This window comes from Hippopotamus amphibius, chromosome 7, assembly GCF_030028045.1.
Source record: "Hippopotamus amphibius kiboko isolate mHipAmp2 chromosome 7, mHipAmp2.hap2, whole genome shotgun sequence".
In the NCBI taxonomy this organism is placed as follows: domain Eukaryota; kingdom Metazoa; phylum Chordata; class Mammalia; order Artiodactyla; family Hippopotamidae; genus Hippopotamus; species Hippopotamus amphibius.
Window position 1 is genome coordinate 128854718 of NC_080192.1, and position 13632 is coordinate 128868349.

The 13632-nt window shown below is 43.9% G+C and overlaps 1 protein-coding gene across 1 annotated transcript in view; it reads left to right on the plus strand.

Moving 5' to 3' along the window:
- KIF3C (kinesin family member 3C) overlaps positions 1-11123 on the plus strand; it is a 34652-nt gene extending 23529 nt beyond the window's left edge. The window contains exons 7-9 of the mRNA XM_057743198.1: positions 7950-8058; positions 8237-8409; positions 8645-11123. Coding sequence (XP_057599181.1) covers positions 7950-8058; positions 8237-8409; positions 8645-8735 — 373 coding nt within the window. The 3' untranslated portion in view covers positions 8736-11123. The remainder of the gene's footprint in view (positions 1-7949; positions 8059-8236; positions 8410-8644) is intronic.
- Positions 11124-13632: the final 2509 nt, after the last annotated feature.

Below are 13632 nucleotides of genomic sequence, written 5' to 3' on the forward strand. Positions count from 1 at the left end.
TATCAGTAACAATTTGTAAAAAGAAAGAAGCCCTCCAAAATATAGGTCGGTATCGTTGCTTACTGTTGAACTATCGCCTTTTGTAGCCTCTTGTCCCTCTCTTTGCTTTGCTTTAAAGGTGAATTTGTGCCATTTGCATACTCTTTTCTGAGCCTCAGAAAGCCCCCCCTGTTCTGGGCAGGACACAGTGGAGGTGGTTGCCTGTGATTTTTTGGGGGGGGGTGTGGGTGAGTGCTGCACCTCGTCTTGTGGGGTCTTAGTTCCCTGACCAGGGATTGAACCCAGACCTGGGCCACAGCAGTGAAAGCACTGAGTCCTAACCCCTGGACCGCCAGGGAATTCCCACCTGAGATGTTCTTTTCCCACCTTTCTTTTCTCTTGTGATTTCCCCCCACCATCCTTCTTGCTCTAGGAAAGTAATGCAAAAAAGAGAAAGATTCAGTGTTTTCTTTGCCATTAGGAAGCCTGAAAATTCAGCTTATTCCTCAAAAGCTGCTTGCTTTAGCTTACTCTGTAGTGTTTTCTTTTCCATAACTCTTTGGGAAGAACCAATCCCAACATTCATACCCCTTTGACTTAAATCTGCATGCAGTTGCTCCCCAACCTGAATTTGTATGTCTCCATTAGCAGCGCCTCTAACTGGATCCCAAATGGACTGTGTTCCCTTGAATTTTTATATTAAAATTGTAAAGATATAAATACATTCATAAGCTTTTTCAAAATTATGGGTAAGTATATTCACAACTTAAACATGCTGTTTTATACAGAATATATATGTACCTCCTCAGATATATAGAGTGTATATTTTGTGTAGAAAATATCAAAATGTATCTGGGTAAGGGTAAAAGGTATTAAGGCAATTGTGACATCCCAGGGTTCGCCACTGTACTTAAATATGATTGATATAAACAGGTATTATAGATTTCTTTAAGAAAAAATTCCAATAAGTAAATTACTTCAAAAAGACTTCTTAATAAATACCAGATAGTCAACTACATGCTATTCTGCATTACTACTACAAATTATTTCCTTTTTTTAATGTCATTTGTCCATCGTCTGATAACTGCAATAAATATTTATCTCAGAACTTTTAGAAAAATCACAAAAATGCAAAAGAAATGTATAATAGATCTAGGGAGTTTTTATGTGAAACAAATTTTTAAATTACATTTCATTTTACATTTAAAAAATACATATTATTGTATTTTAAATTACAATTTTTAAATTTACATTTCCCTGGTGGCCCAGTGGTTAAGACTCCATGCTTCCACTGCACAGGGCGTAGGTTTGATCCCTGGTCAGGGAACTAAAATGCCACATGCCACACAGCTCAGCCAAAAACCTACAAGCTCTGATAGCTCAATCTCAATAAATTCATTTTTTAAAAATTGCTTTTTTATAGCAACAGTTGGTGGTTAAAATAAAAACAACTCCCTCCTAATTGGAATTCCCAAGCGTGATAGCGACTCAGCTCAGAGAGCCCCTGGGTAGCATCATGGTGTAAAAGTCGCTGGCCTGGATCTCTGAAATCTTCTGCCCCAAACCCCTCCTTTCACAGCAGAAGACTGTGGGTGGGGAGGTCCTTGGACACAGCTTTCCCCATTTCAGGGAGCCCTGTGGACTGAGACTATAAAACAAGCTGCCTCCCTGGGAGGATTGGGTCCCACTGTTTGCAATGTAACTTAATCAGGGCTGAAAATCAGTTTCTTCCCAAAGCATATTTAATTAATCAAGGCATTGTACTATTTGCTCAATTCAAGTGTGAAATATTTTGCTGCACTTTGGCCTGTGGTGTTCTGGGGTGAGAACACTGAAGGCTGCTCAAAAGGAGAGGAAAAAGGCTTTGCTGGAAAGAAATTACCTAAAGTCATGCAGTCCCTTTAGAAAGCTTTTGTTGAAAAACGTTTCCCCTCCTCCTCCTCTAGCTGCAAGCATTTACCCCCTACACTCTTCCCCTTGCCTCTCTCTAAAACAAAGAGTTATTGTCGGGGAGCTTTGGAAATACACTGGTATCAACTCATTTTGGAAGTCTATCCCTTTTTCTTTTTTCTCCCCTAGTTGATACACAGTGACTTCAGGTGAGGTCCCTTCCACCATCACAAACAGCTTTGTGTTAAAGTTACTTTGTAAAAAACATTTCTGCAGCCAGCTCCAACCATAACTATTTTACAAGTATGACCTTTTATTTTTGGTTACTCATAATGGACTTTATTTTTAATTGTGTTTATAGGAAACTGTCTTCTAAGGGCTGTATATTTGGCAACGTCTGTAGCCCATGGTTTACAGTTCACAAAATTCTATTTGTAACTCTAGCCCTTTGCCCTTTGCAATCCCTGCCACCCTAGATTCTTTTCAAAGCATCATGATGCAGTAGAAAGAGACTGGATTTTGGATTTAGAACGTTCTGAATCCTAGTCCCTGCTCTGCCTGGAGAAGGTTTTTTTTTTTAAATCTCTCTGAACCCAAGTTTCTTTACCTGCAAAATCGGGAAAATAAAATAAAATAAAAATCCCTGCAGGGCCGTATCTGACCCAAAGGAGATGATCCGTAAATGGTTGTAGTCATACCAATAAGCCAATATGATAATTGTGGGGACTCCAGAGAAACCAGTTTGCCATCATCCCTTAGAAGTGCCATAGAAGGACAGTTTGGTTTGTTGCTTTTGTTTTAGATTTTAATTTTTAAATCAGGTTGGCTCCAAGTTTAGAGAGAGAGCATTCCTTGCCCTAAATAGAATCAGGATAGAAAGTTAAACTGGGTTCATTACAGAGGCAAAGTTTACCTCAGTCAGAACGTTCTCAGCTCTGGGTTGAGTCTCTAGATTCATTTACAGGCCTGTGACAACTGAAAAAGAATCTGAAACAGGGAGACGTTTTCCCCTTCACAGGCAGGCCACGGGCCATATGAAGGGGCTGTGGGAAGAGGAGTGGGAGTTCAGACGTGCTGGGGGATGCTACGAGGTGGTCAGCTGACCTGCAGGGATGGAGGGACCTGACCGTGGAGAGAAGTCAGATTTGCCGTGGCAGGTGCTTGTAAAGGATCTGGAAGCAAAACACACCCTATGATGTTGGCTGCTGGTTTTCAGAACAGGAGAGGAAAGGTGGTGAGCAGACAGAGCTGGTAATGGGATTGGGGTCAGCCTCTGAGATGGGACTAAGAGAAGACTTTTTAACATTAAGGGGAAATATATATATAATCTTGTGGTAGAAGCTGTGTGGAGGGAGGGTCCTAATGGAACTCTGAGGATCTACTATGCACAAGATAACTGTTGTGGATTTCTTTCGGGAGGGGTGGACACTTGCAGAGCCAGGCCTCCACTCTGGGCTGTCAGCCACAACCTGCTTGCTACGGAGGGATCAATCATGGAAAGTAGGCCTGGGGCAGAGGAGAGAGTAGATGGGAAGTTTGGTGTCCCAATTCCAGACTCCCCTCCCCCACCCCCTTCTTCCTGCCTGCCACCCAGAATAGCCCTGGCATCTTTATTGGGTCAAGCTGCCAGTTCACACTGATTCACTGCTCTGCTTGTCCAGCCCTGTCCCCCTGTCCTGTTCCCAGAGCCTGCAGCCTTCAAGGCACACTCAGGCCCAGACTGTTCTGTGTGTGCTCCTGAAAGACAGCGTGGCATCCTAAAAAGAGTATTTGGGAAGATTCAATTCCTAGTCTCTTCCTAATTGTCTAACCTTGGACGCAAAAGGCTTGTTGCTTTTCTTAGCCTCAGTCTCCTTGTCTGCACCTCAGGAGGTTGTTGTAAAATTCAGATGGGATGCATAGATGCTCCTTATAAATAAGTTGTTATTTTACCGATTTTCCCGCTCCCCTCCCTCGGTGCTGCTGCTCTCCACGTGCACAGCCTCCTCACCTTTCAGACGGTCCACAGCAGCAGAATGAGCTGGGGCTTCTACAGCCTCATCCTTCCTTGTTTTCATCTAAGAAGAGGAGTTGGTGGGGACCCTAAGTGGGGTCCAGCTTTTATGTACACTTGGTAAAAAAAAACCCCTGGAAGTACGGTTTCTCGTTACTCTCTGCGGCAGAAGGCAGGCATTGTTCCGGCGGCTCTGCACGGCTTGTTCTCCTATTCAAGGACAGAATGTCCTGTCTCTGAATTACTCAGCCTGTTTCTTTTCTTCTGTCTTCTGTCTGCCTTTTGGCTTTTTTCATTGCTCATTTTTATCCCTGTTTGAAATTAGCAAGTGGAATTGAGAATAAATAATCATCACAGCTGCCAGGTGTTGAGCCCTTGCGGTGTGTACTGTGCTAAGTGGTTATCTTGTTTAATCTCAGCAATTCTGTAGGATGGCCATGAGATATCTGAGGTTCAGAGATAATTAGCGGCTTCCCAAGGTAACAAAGATTTAAGGGGTAGAGCCAACATTCAGACTCAGATCTGCCTCACTCCAAACCCTGTATTATGTTTTTTAGTGGAAATAACTTTCTAGTTTTCTTTCCTATTTTTGTTTGTTTTGAATAACAAAATACCTCACACTCAATAAGTTGCTGAGAGTAAAAAGTCTAACATACCATGGCTTGGCCAGGATATAGAGCAATGGGAGCTTTCTCTAGGTATATAGCTGCTTTGAAAAGCAATTTGGCAATATCTAGTCAAGCTGAAAATGCACATCAGAACCATTCCATTCCTGGGTATTTACCCCAGGGAAACTATTGAAAATGTACCTGACGATCGATACCTATACAGACATCTTCACAACAGCACTGTGTTAAATAGAAAGGGAGAGAGAGGAAGGAATCGACCTAGAGGTCCATCAACAAGAGAATATATAAAAAAAATATATATATATCATATATTAAATGCTATATTGCAACCTTGAGATAGTCAATATAGTTAAACTTTAATCATCTAATCTAGAGCAGCATGGATAAATATAAAAGACATGTTTGTTGGACACAAAGGTAGTATGTATACTAAATAGTACAAAGTTTAGAAATAGGCATACAAATACCATATATATCGTTTATGAATATCCACATATATAAATAAGTATAAAAATATGCTTGACATTGATAAGCACCAAACTCAAGAGAGTGATTAATTCTGGAGAAGGAAAGAGATGGGAGTCTTAAAAACTGCATCTACATTTTAGTTCTCAAAAAAGATTTGGAGTTAGGTATGAAAATGTTAAGATTTGACAAAGCTGGATGGTAAGCGAACATATATATTATTTTCTATGCTTTTCTGAATATTTTAAATAATTTATTAGACATAAAATTATACACATACATTGTAAAAAAATTTAGATATTGCGGAAAGGCATACAGATAATAAAAAAATCACCCGTAATCACACCATCCAAAGATAATCATTGTTAACATGTTGTTGAACATCCAGACTTTTTTTCTAAGCATCCACTCACATACACACACTTCTTTAAAAACAAAACAAAAAAACTTATCTTTTCATTTGCTTTTTTATTTAATACGTTGTGGAAATCTTTTCACGTCTACATAGAGCCATAAAACGATTTTAATAACTACATAATATTCCTTCACGTGGCTGAATAATAAATTAATTTCTCCCTCTTGGTGCACGTTTGGGTTGTTTCTAATTGTTTACATTTGTAAATAATATTGCAGCAAACATCCCTGCTTATAAATTTTTGTCCCCATCTCTGATTATTTCCTTAGGGAAATTCCTAGGAGTGGGAATTTGGGTCAAAGAATATGCACTTTTTAAAAACCAAGCCTGGGAGTTCCCTGGTGGTTTAGTGGTTGGGGTTTGACACTTTCAGCGCTTTCTCTGCTGTGGCCCAGGTTCAATCCCTGGTTCAGGAACTGAGATCCCGCAGGCTGCGATACGTGGGCAAAAAAAAAACAAAAAGCAAAAACAAAAAAACCCACAAGCAAACAAAAAAATAAGAACCAAGACTGAGTTTTGTTTTGTATGTTTTATAAACAATAGCTTTATTGAGATGTAATTCACAAATCAGAAAATTCACCATTTTCAAGTGTATAATTCAGTGGATTTTAGTATATTCACAGGGTTGTGTAGCATCACCACTGTCTAATTCCAGAACATTTTCATCACTCCAGAAAGGAACCCCAAACCCATTAGCAGTCACTCCTCATTCTCCCCAATGTCCCAATCCCTAGGAAACCAGCAATCTACTTTCTGTCTCTATGGACTTGCCTATTTCTAGATATTTGACATAAATGGAATCATACAACATGTGGTCCTTTGTGTCTACCCTTTTTCACTTGGTAAAATGTTTTTGAGGTTCATCCATGTCATAGCATGCTTCATTCCTTTTTGCTGCCAAATAATATTCCGTTCTATAATATCCCACATTTTGGGCTTCCTAGGTGGTGCAGTGGTTAAGAATCCGTCTGCCAATGCAGAGGACACCAGTTCGATTCCTGCTCCAGGAAGATCCCACATGCCACGGAGCAACTAAGCCCGTGCGCCAAAAAAAAAAATAATAATATCCCACATTTTGTTTATTCATAAGTGGATGGTCATTGGGGTTATTTCTACTTTTGACTATTATAAATAATGCTTCTGTGCACATTCACATACAAGTTTTTGTGGAGGCATATGTTTTCAGTTCTCTGGACTGTATACATCTAGTAGTAGAAGTTCTAGGTCATGTGGTAACTCTGTGTTTAACTTTTTGAAGAACCGCCAAACTGTTTCCAAAGTGGCTGCATCATTTTATATTCCCACCAACAATGTATGAAGGTTCAGATTTCTCAATATCTTCACCAACATGTGCTATTGTCTGTCTTTGATTATAGTCATCTTTGATTATAGCTATTGGCTGTGAAGTGGTATCTCATTATGGTTTTGATTTGCATTTCCATAATGACAATATTGAGCATCTTTTCAGGTGCTTATTGGCCATTTGTATATTTTCTTGGAAGAAATGGCTATCCAGATCCTTTGTCCATTTTTAAACTGGATTATTTGTCTTTTTATTATTGATTTGTAAGAGTTACTTATGTATTCTGGATATAAGTCCTTTATCACATATATGATTTGCAAATGATTTCCCCCATTTTGAAGATTGTTATTTCACTTTCTTTATGATGTCCTTTGAAGCACAAAAGTTTTTAGTTTCAGTGAAGTCCTATTTATTTTTTCTTTGGTTTGTTTGGGCTTTTGATGTCATACCTAAGAAGCCATTGCCTAATCTGAGGTCATGAGGATTTACTTCTTCGTTTTATTCTGAGAGTTTTATAGCTTTAGCTCTTACATTTAAGTCTGATTAATTTTGAGTTGTTAGTTTTTTACATCTGGTACAAGGGAAGTGTCCAGCTTCATTTTCTTGTCTGTGGATATCCAGTTGTCCCTGTACCATTTGCTGCAGAGACTGCTAACGTTCCCCGTTGAATGGTCTTGGTACACTTCTAAAGAATCAATTGATTGAAAATATAAGGGTTTATTTCTAGACTCTCAATTCTATTTCAATGATCTGTATGTCTGTCCTTCTGCCAGTATCACACAGCATTGATTACTATAGCTTTGTAATAGGTTTTGAAGCTGAGAAATGTGAATCCTCTACTTTTGTTCTTTATCAGGATTGTTTTGGCTAGTTTGGAACCTTTGCATTTCAAGCCCGAGTTTCTAATCATTTCATTGTGTTAAATCTAATGAAGGAAAATGAAAAGCAAAACCACTGATTAATGGTTTTGTGTAGTGTGTGAAGTCAGTCTGAGTCTGACAGCTAAAATAAGATTAGATTTCCTTTCTTCATTCTAGCCTTTAGCCAAACGTTTTCACTGTGGAAAAAAATTGAAGCAACAAGAGTGAAGAAATGTGTGTCTCCTGTGTTATACTACTTTGAGTTGTCAGGTTGTATTAGAGCAAAGAGAAGAAAATTCCAGAACCTGCAGTCTGCAGGGCCTCCTGACTACCTAAATGATACTTAATCCATCATGATATCATTTTCCCTTTGTGTTCAGAGGAAATTGATTTAAATATAGCCTCTTCCCCACAGCAATAACAGCCAAATGAAGAAGCGGCCAACGTCTGCAGTGGGTTACAAGAGGCCTATCAGCCAGTATGCTCGGGTTGCCATGGCAATGGGGTCCCACCCCAGGTACAGGGTAAGAAGCTGGGAAGTAGAAGGGGGGAGGGGAGAGAGCACCCAAGGGAGATGATGCTCACAGCCTCTGCTTCCTCTACCTGCCCCATCACTCTTGCTACTCCTATTATTTCCCGAGTGCCCGGAAGATGCAGGCATGAGGGCCAATGCTCATGTCTGGCCTCATATCCCCACCACAGGCTGAGAACATCATGTTTCTGGAGTTGGATGTGTCCCCTCCAGCGGTCTTTGAGATGGAATTCTCTCATGATCAAGAACAAGACCCCCGTGCACTACACATGGAGAGGCTTATGCGGTTGGACAGCTTTCTGGAAAGACCTTCCACCTCTAAAGTCCGAAAGTCCAGATCCTGGTCAGTACCATCACGGTCAGAGTGGGCCACGGACTTGGCGAGGAAACCGCATGGGCTGGTTGAGGCTGAGGAGGGCTGTGGTGGTACCCGAAGGGCATGAAGGGAGAGTGAAAACTTGGGCTGTGGGGGCCGAGTTCCTACAGCTACAGGATGAGGGAAAGGAAAGGCCTCACTTTTCTGTTTCCTGCACTTCCCCACCCTCTGCTCTCACCCTCCTCATCCCCACCCCCTACAGGTGCCAGAGTCCTCAGCGGCCTCCACCTTCCACCGCACACGCCTCGCTGGCCTCAGCTGCTCTGCGCCCCCACGACAGTGCTAGACCATGAGTGACAGCCCTCAGTCGGCTGCCCATCCCCCAGGCCCCAGCGACGGGGCAGCCAGCCCTGGATCATCTCGCCTGCCGCTCGGTGTGCGTGCGTGTGCGTGCGCGTGCATGTGTGTGCGTACGTGTGAGGGGTGAGAATCCGGCAGACCGTGCCTCTGCCGGCTCTCAGCCTCCTTATTTAATTAATGTTATTTATTCGTGGAGCTCAGTTCGTGTGGGAGAGGTGCCCTCGCCTGAGCCTGCCGTGGTCGCCGCACAGCCTCCTCTTCTTCTGACTTTAACCGCCCCCTTCGCCCACCCCAGTCAGACCTCATGCTTCTCCCTGTCAGTTGTCCCCAGAGGGGAAGGTGGCCGGTGCCTGAGAAGAGGGTACTTTTTCTACCTGGCGTGCTCCGTAATCTCCATCTCCTCCTACGCTGCCGGTGAGCAGCTCCTGAGCACTTCCTGGGACTAGAAAAATGCAAGGTGTCCACTGAGGACAAGATGCCCATCCTGACAGTGTGGAGCCTGTGGTCCCCTTGGAGAGAGCTCCGCTCTCCACTCTCTGGGCCTCAAACAACCTCTTTTGGCTTCTTGGGCTCCTTTTCAAGGACTCCGGTGACCTCATCCACACAGCCCATGCTCTTCAGCTTTGGCAAGAACTCATGGCTTCCCAAACTCTGCTTCCTGCCCACCGTCCCAATCTGTGGATGCAAATTGTGAACCCACCAGTTGCTGTCTCCTCGGGACCTGCAGGAAATGGAACAGTAAGGGAGACAATGTGGACAGTCATCGAGGGGCGTCCCTTTGTTTCTGTCTCCTCTGAGAAGTAACCTTGGCCAACAGGCAATCAGGCCAACTCCGCATCTTTGAGATGCTGCTGTTTCCTGCTTTCATCATTTTCCTGGCAGCTGTCTGGATCCCCGTTCACAGTGGGAGGGATCAGTATCCCTCTCCCCCTAGCTAAACAAAGGTGTCACAGAATCTGTTGCTTTTCACCCTCATTGAGCACAGGAGATGGAGACCCAGGCACAGCCTGCCAACTCTGCCTGTTACCCCTGTTTCTGAATCACATTCGTTGGGCGCTGTTTTGTTGACAGGACTGACTCCTTCTTCAGCATTGTGCAAATTGGTCCCTAGGGAAGTACTCCTCACTTTCCTTTTTGACAACCCAAGATGTCTCCAGGTATCGCGAGTAAATTTGTACCAAAAAAAGAGAGATTAATTTTCATTGACTTACCTTTTAAGTGTATATTTTGGTGGAAGGGTGAAGAGGTAATCATGAATGAAAACACGTGGCTTGCGATTTCAAAATGACCTAATAATGGAGTCTCCAGTTCCTAGAATATGAGTTTAGTCATTGGGGTAAAGGCACAAAACTGACAGGTCTGCCTGCAATTTGGGGTGTGGGAGGTGGCAGTGGGGGCTGACTACCTGGTTATTCTCTTTCCATCAGGAAATGAACCTTTCTCGCACAGTTCAAGTTCTGCTCTAAGGACCAAGCTATGGTTTGGTTTAATTCAATGATACTGTCATTGCTGCTGTAACTGTGGGACCAGGTGGTTTGGCCACTTTATTGTCACTTGCTCCTGTCCTTCAAGGAAATAACATTTTTCATGAGAGCCCAGAAGATTATTTGAGACTCAGGATTCAGATCAGAGGTTCAGCCGTGGCTGGGACAGGAGTGACGTGTAGACATTTCCCAGGTGGCCTGGGCCCAGAGGGACCTCCAGGCCTGCATTGAGTAGCCTCTCCCACCGCTCTCTCATCTGTGGATGAAGCCGCACGTGTTACCCCCCTTCATCACTTGGACACATCAACTCTGCATTGTCTGGTCACTTGACCCTCACAGTCTTATAGCACAATATACCCCACTTTCCCCACCCCCAGTCTGAGGGCTGGGCCCGAGGTGTGGTCAGAGGAGGAGCTCCTGCCTGCAGTTTTCTGTATGTGTGTATGTGTGTGTGTGTGTTTGTGTGTGTGTTTACCTCCACGGGGGACACTCTACACTCAGTGTAAGATATGCTGGGAACAGGGCCACCAGGATGGCTGGATCTCAGTCTCTCTGTCTCTCTTTCTCTTCTTTTCCTTTGGATGTATCAAACACCTGGTTGACAAAGTAAGAGCCTTGATTAGGACCAAATTTTCATGTCTGTTGCTATGGTCTTTATTTAGGACAACAATTAACAAGGCAGTGGCCCATTCTTGTCACTCTATACATATGACGATACAGGACGTATGTAATATATAAATATATATATATAAAACATTACCCTCTGTCTCCTTGGCTTAGGATGAGATCTCTCTGTTGAGCTGAAATGCACCTGCAGCTCAGTGCTGCCAGCAGCCTGCAGGCCCCAGCCCTGTTCAAATTAACACAGTCGATAATAAAGGAATGAGTATCGTTACAGAGTTGGTTGCCTGCCTTCTCTTCTCTTTGACTCTTTTTGCTTTTCTTTTTTTATGGTCTCCCTTCTCTCTTTACCTTGTTTTTTCCAAGAGGGGTTCAAGAGTATTTGGAACCCAGCTACAGTGATCAACACCTGGAAAAAGAACTGGCTGCTTAACAAAAGGGGCTCCGTCTGAGCAGCAGGGTGCAGGGGGCAGGGCTCGGGCTCTAATCTGAAGTCTGCGCCTGAGCTATGGCAGCAGCCATTGGTATTCTAGGCTAGCGGTCCCCTCCCAGTTAGTTCTATTAGCAGATTTCAGAACCGCGTAGGTGCCGTCCAGATGAGCTGTCAGTACCATCTGATAGTTCTGCCCCTCCTGCTCCTCTGTTTATCAGCCAAGAGAGATTAAAACAGGCAATAATGTGTGTAAAGCACATTGATATGCCTGGCACATGGTGGGTGCTGAAGACCAGCTTCGCCTTAACCTCTCTTCCCAGGGCCCTTTTCCCTCCCTCTGGGTTCTAGCTGTCAGCTCCCTGTAGTGTGGAGGTCTTACAGGAAATGAAAAGTAGCTGCTGCTAAAAAACACAAAGCCCAGGGAATCCCGTGGTGGTCCAGTGGTTAGGACTCTGTTCCTCCATTGCCAGGGGCCCGGGTTCAATCCCTGGTCAAGGAACTAAGATCCCGCAAGCTGCGTGGCACAGCCAAAATAAAATAAAAACACGAAGCTCTGACTCCTGGGAGAGCACTGAGGTTAGCCTGGTGCACAAGGCATGGCCACGCGCCCATTGGGGCACTGATGGTTTTCCTAGAGGGGCCCCCTGCCTCTGCACCAGCTCCAGCCCTGGAATGTAAAGGGGTTCCAGGGATCTGCTGCTTGAGAGACTTGCCAGGTGTTGTGTCAGGTACTTTACACAGCCATAGTTGTTTAATCCTCCCAGGTGGGAATTATTGTCACTGGTTTACAGATGAGATTTAGAGAAATTAATTAACTTGGCTAAAGACATAGGGTTAGTGATGAAGCTGGACTTCTGGACTCTAAAGCCTGTGTTTTTTGATTCTGCGCTTCCTCTCTTTAGCCCATCGGTAGCTCGGGGCTGATAGGTGCCCTATGTATTCTACAAGTAGTGCAAGCCAGGGACAGAGGCGCAGGGTGATGGGAATAAAACCAAACCTCCAAACCCTTAACCTTGAGGTCCTATTTTAATACCACTCGTTTCTCCCATTAGCCTTGGGCTCACTTGTGTGGCTGAGATAGGTGGTTCCAGGGTCCCACAGAACAGCCAGGGGACCGGAACTCACCCTCGCCTGGGGTCCCCCTGCTTGTGGATATGGCAACTGCCATGTTTCTCTTCTTCCTCCAAGGCTGGGCACCTGATCTCCACAGAGTTACTTCCTTCTGTTTTCAGATGCCTAGGGCTGGGTGTGTGTTAGTTAGAACTCTTGACCGCTACTAAAGGTTCACTTAAACTGGCCTGAACAAAGTAAGGACACAGAAGCATGCTGTGGACCCCATGGGCAAGGACAGAACCAGTTCTCAGGAACGACCCAGTACCAGGGACTCAGATCCCACGAAGACCCTCTCTCTCTCACCATACTTCTTTCTGTGTGGGGTTCATGCTCTTTCCTCAGCTGTTCCAGTCCGTGACTTGGAAAATAACGTCTGCCAGCAGCTGTTTCCATGAGTCAGTCATTCGGAGAGACTTGAAAGTCCCAGTGCCAACTTCATGGGAATGTAATTCCAATTCAGTGGTTTGGGTCAGATGGGTGGAAATATGATATATGAACAAGACCTTCAAGAACCCTACTGCTGTACCCATGTGGACATGGGGTGGTGATGGTGGAAATAAAGGTACGCCTCAAAAATTTGATAGGGGTAGAAGTGGGGGTGGAGTGTGCTCTGGGCATCAACAAAACAGATGGTCACCACCAGTGTATCCATCACCCAAAATGGCTTAAGAAAAATTTGCTCTGGCCTCATCCTTTTTTTCTGGCCATGTTTCTTATAACAGATCACCTGCACCAAAATTACCACCCTCAGAGGTTCTGCTTTATTAGATCCAGGATAGATCCATGCGGAGGACACTACAAGTTGCCTTTCCAATATCCATTCTTCCCTTCTTCCTTACTTACAAAATAATTTTGTTCAAGGAGGGCAGTGCACCCAACTGAAAATACTCATATTCCCCAGACTCCCTTGCAGCAATGAGTGGCCATGAGGCATGGTTTTGGCTGAGAAGATGTAAGTGGAAGTCGGCTAAGGATTTCTGGAAATATTTTTGCTTTTCTTATTATAGAGATCACTCATTCCTCCTCTTCCCATATCCTCTCCCTGCCTGGAAATCAAATACACCTCCTGAAGTACATTCTTTCATTGAACAAATATTTATTGAGCACCTGTTACCCATATATTCCAAGTACTGTTCTAAGTGCTGGGAATATAGCAGTGAATAGAACAGACAGAAGTCCCTGTCTTCACAGTGCTTAATTCTAGGGTAGGGAGAAAGACACTAAACAAGAGAAACCTAT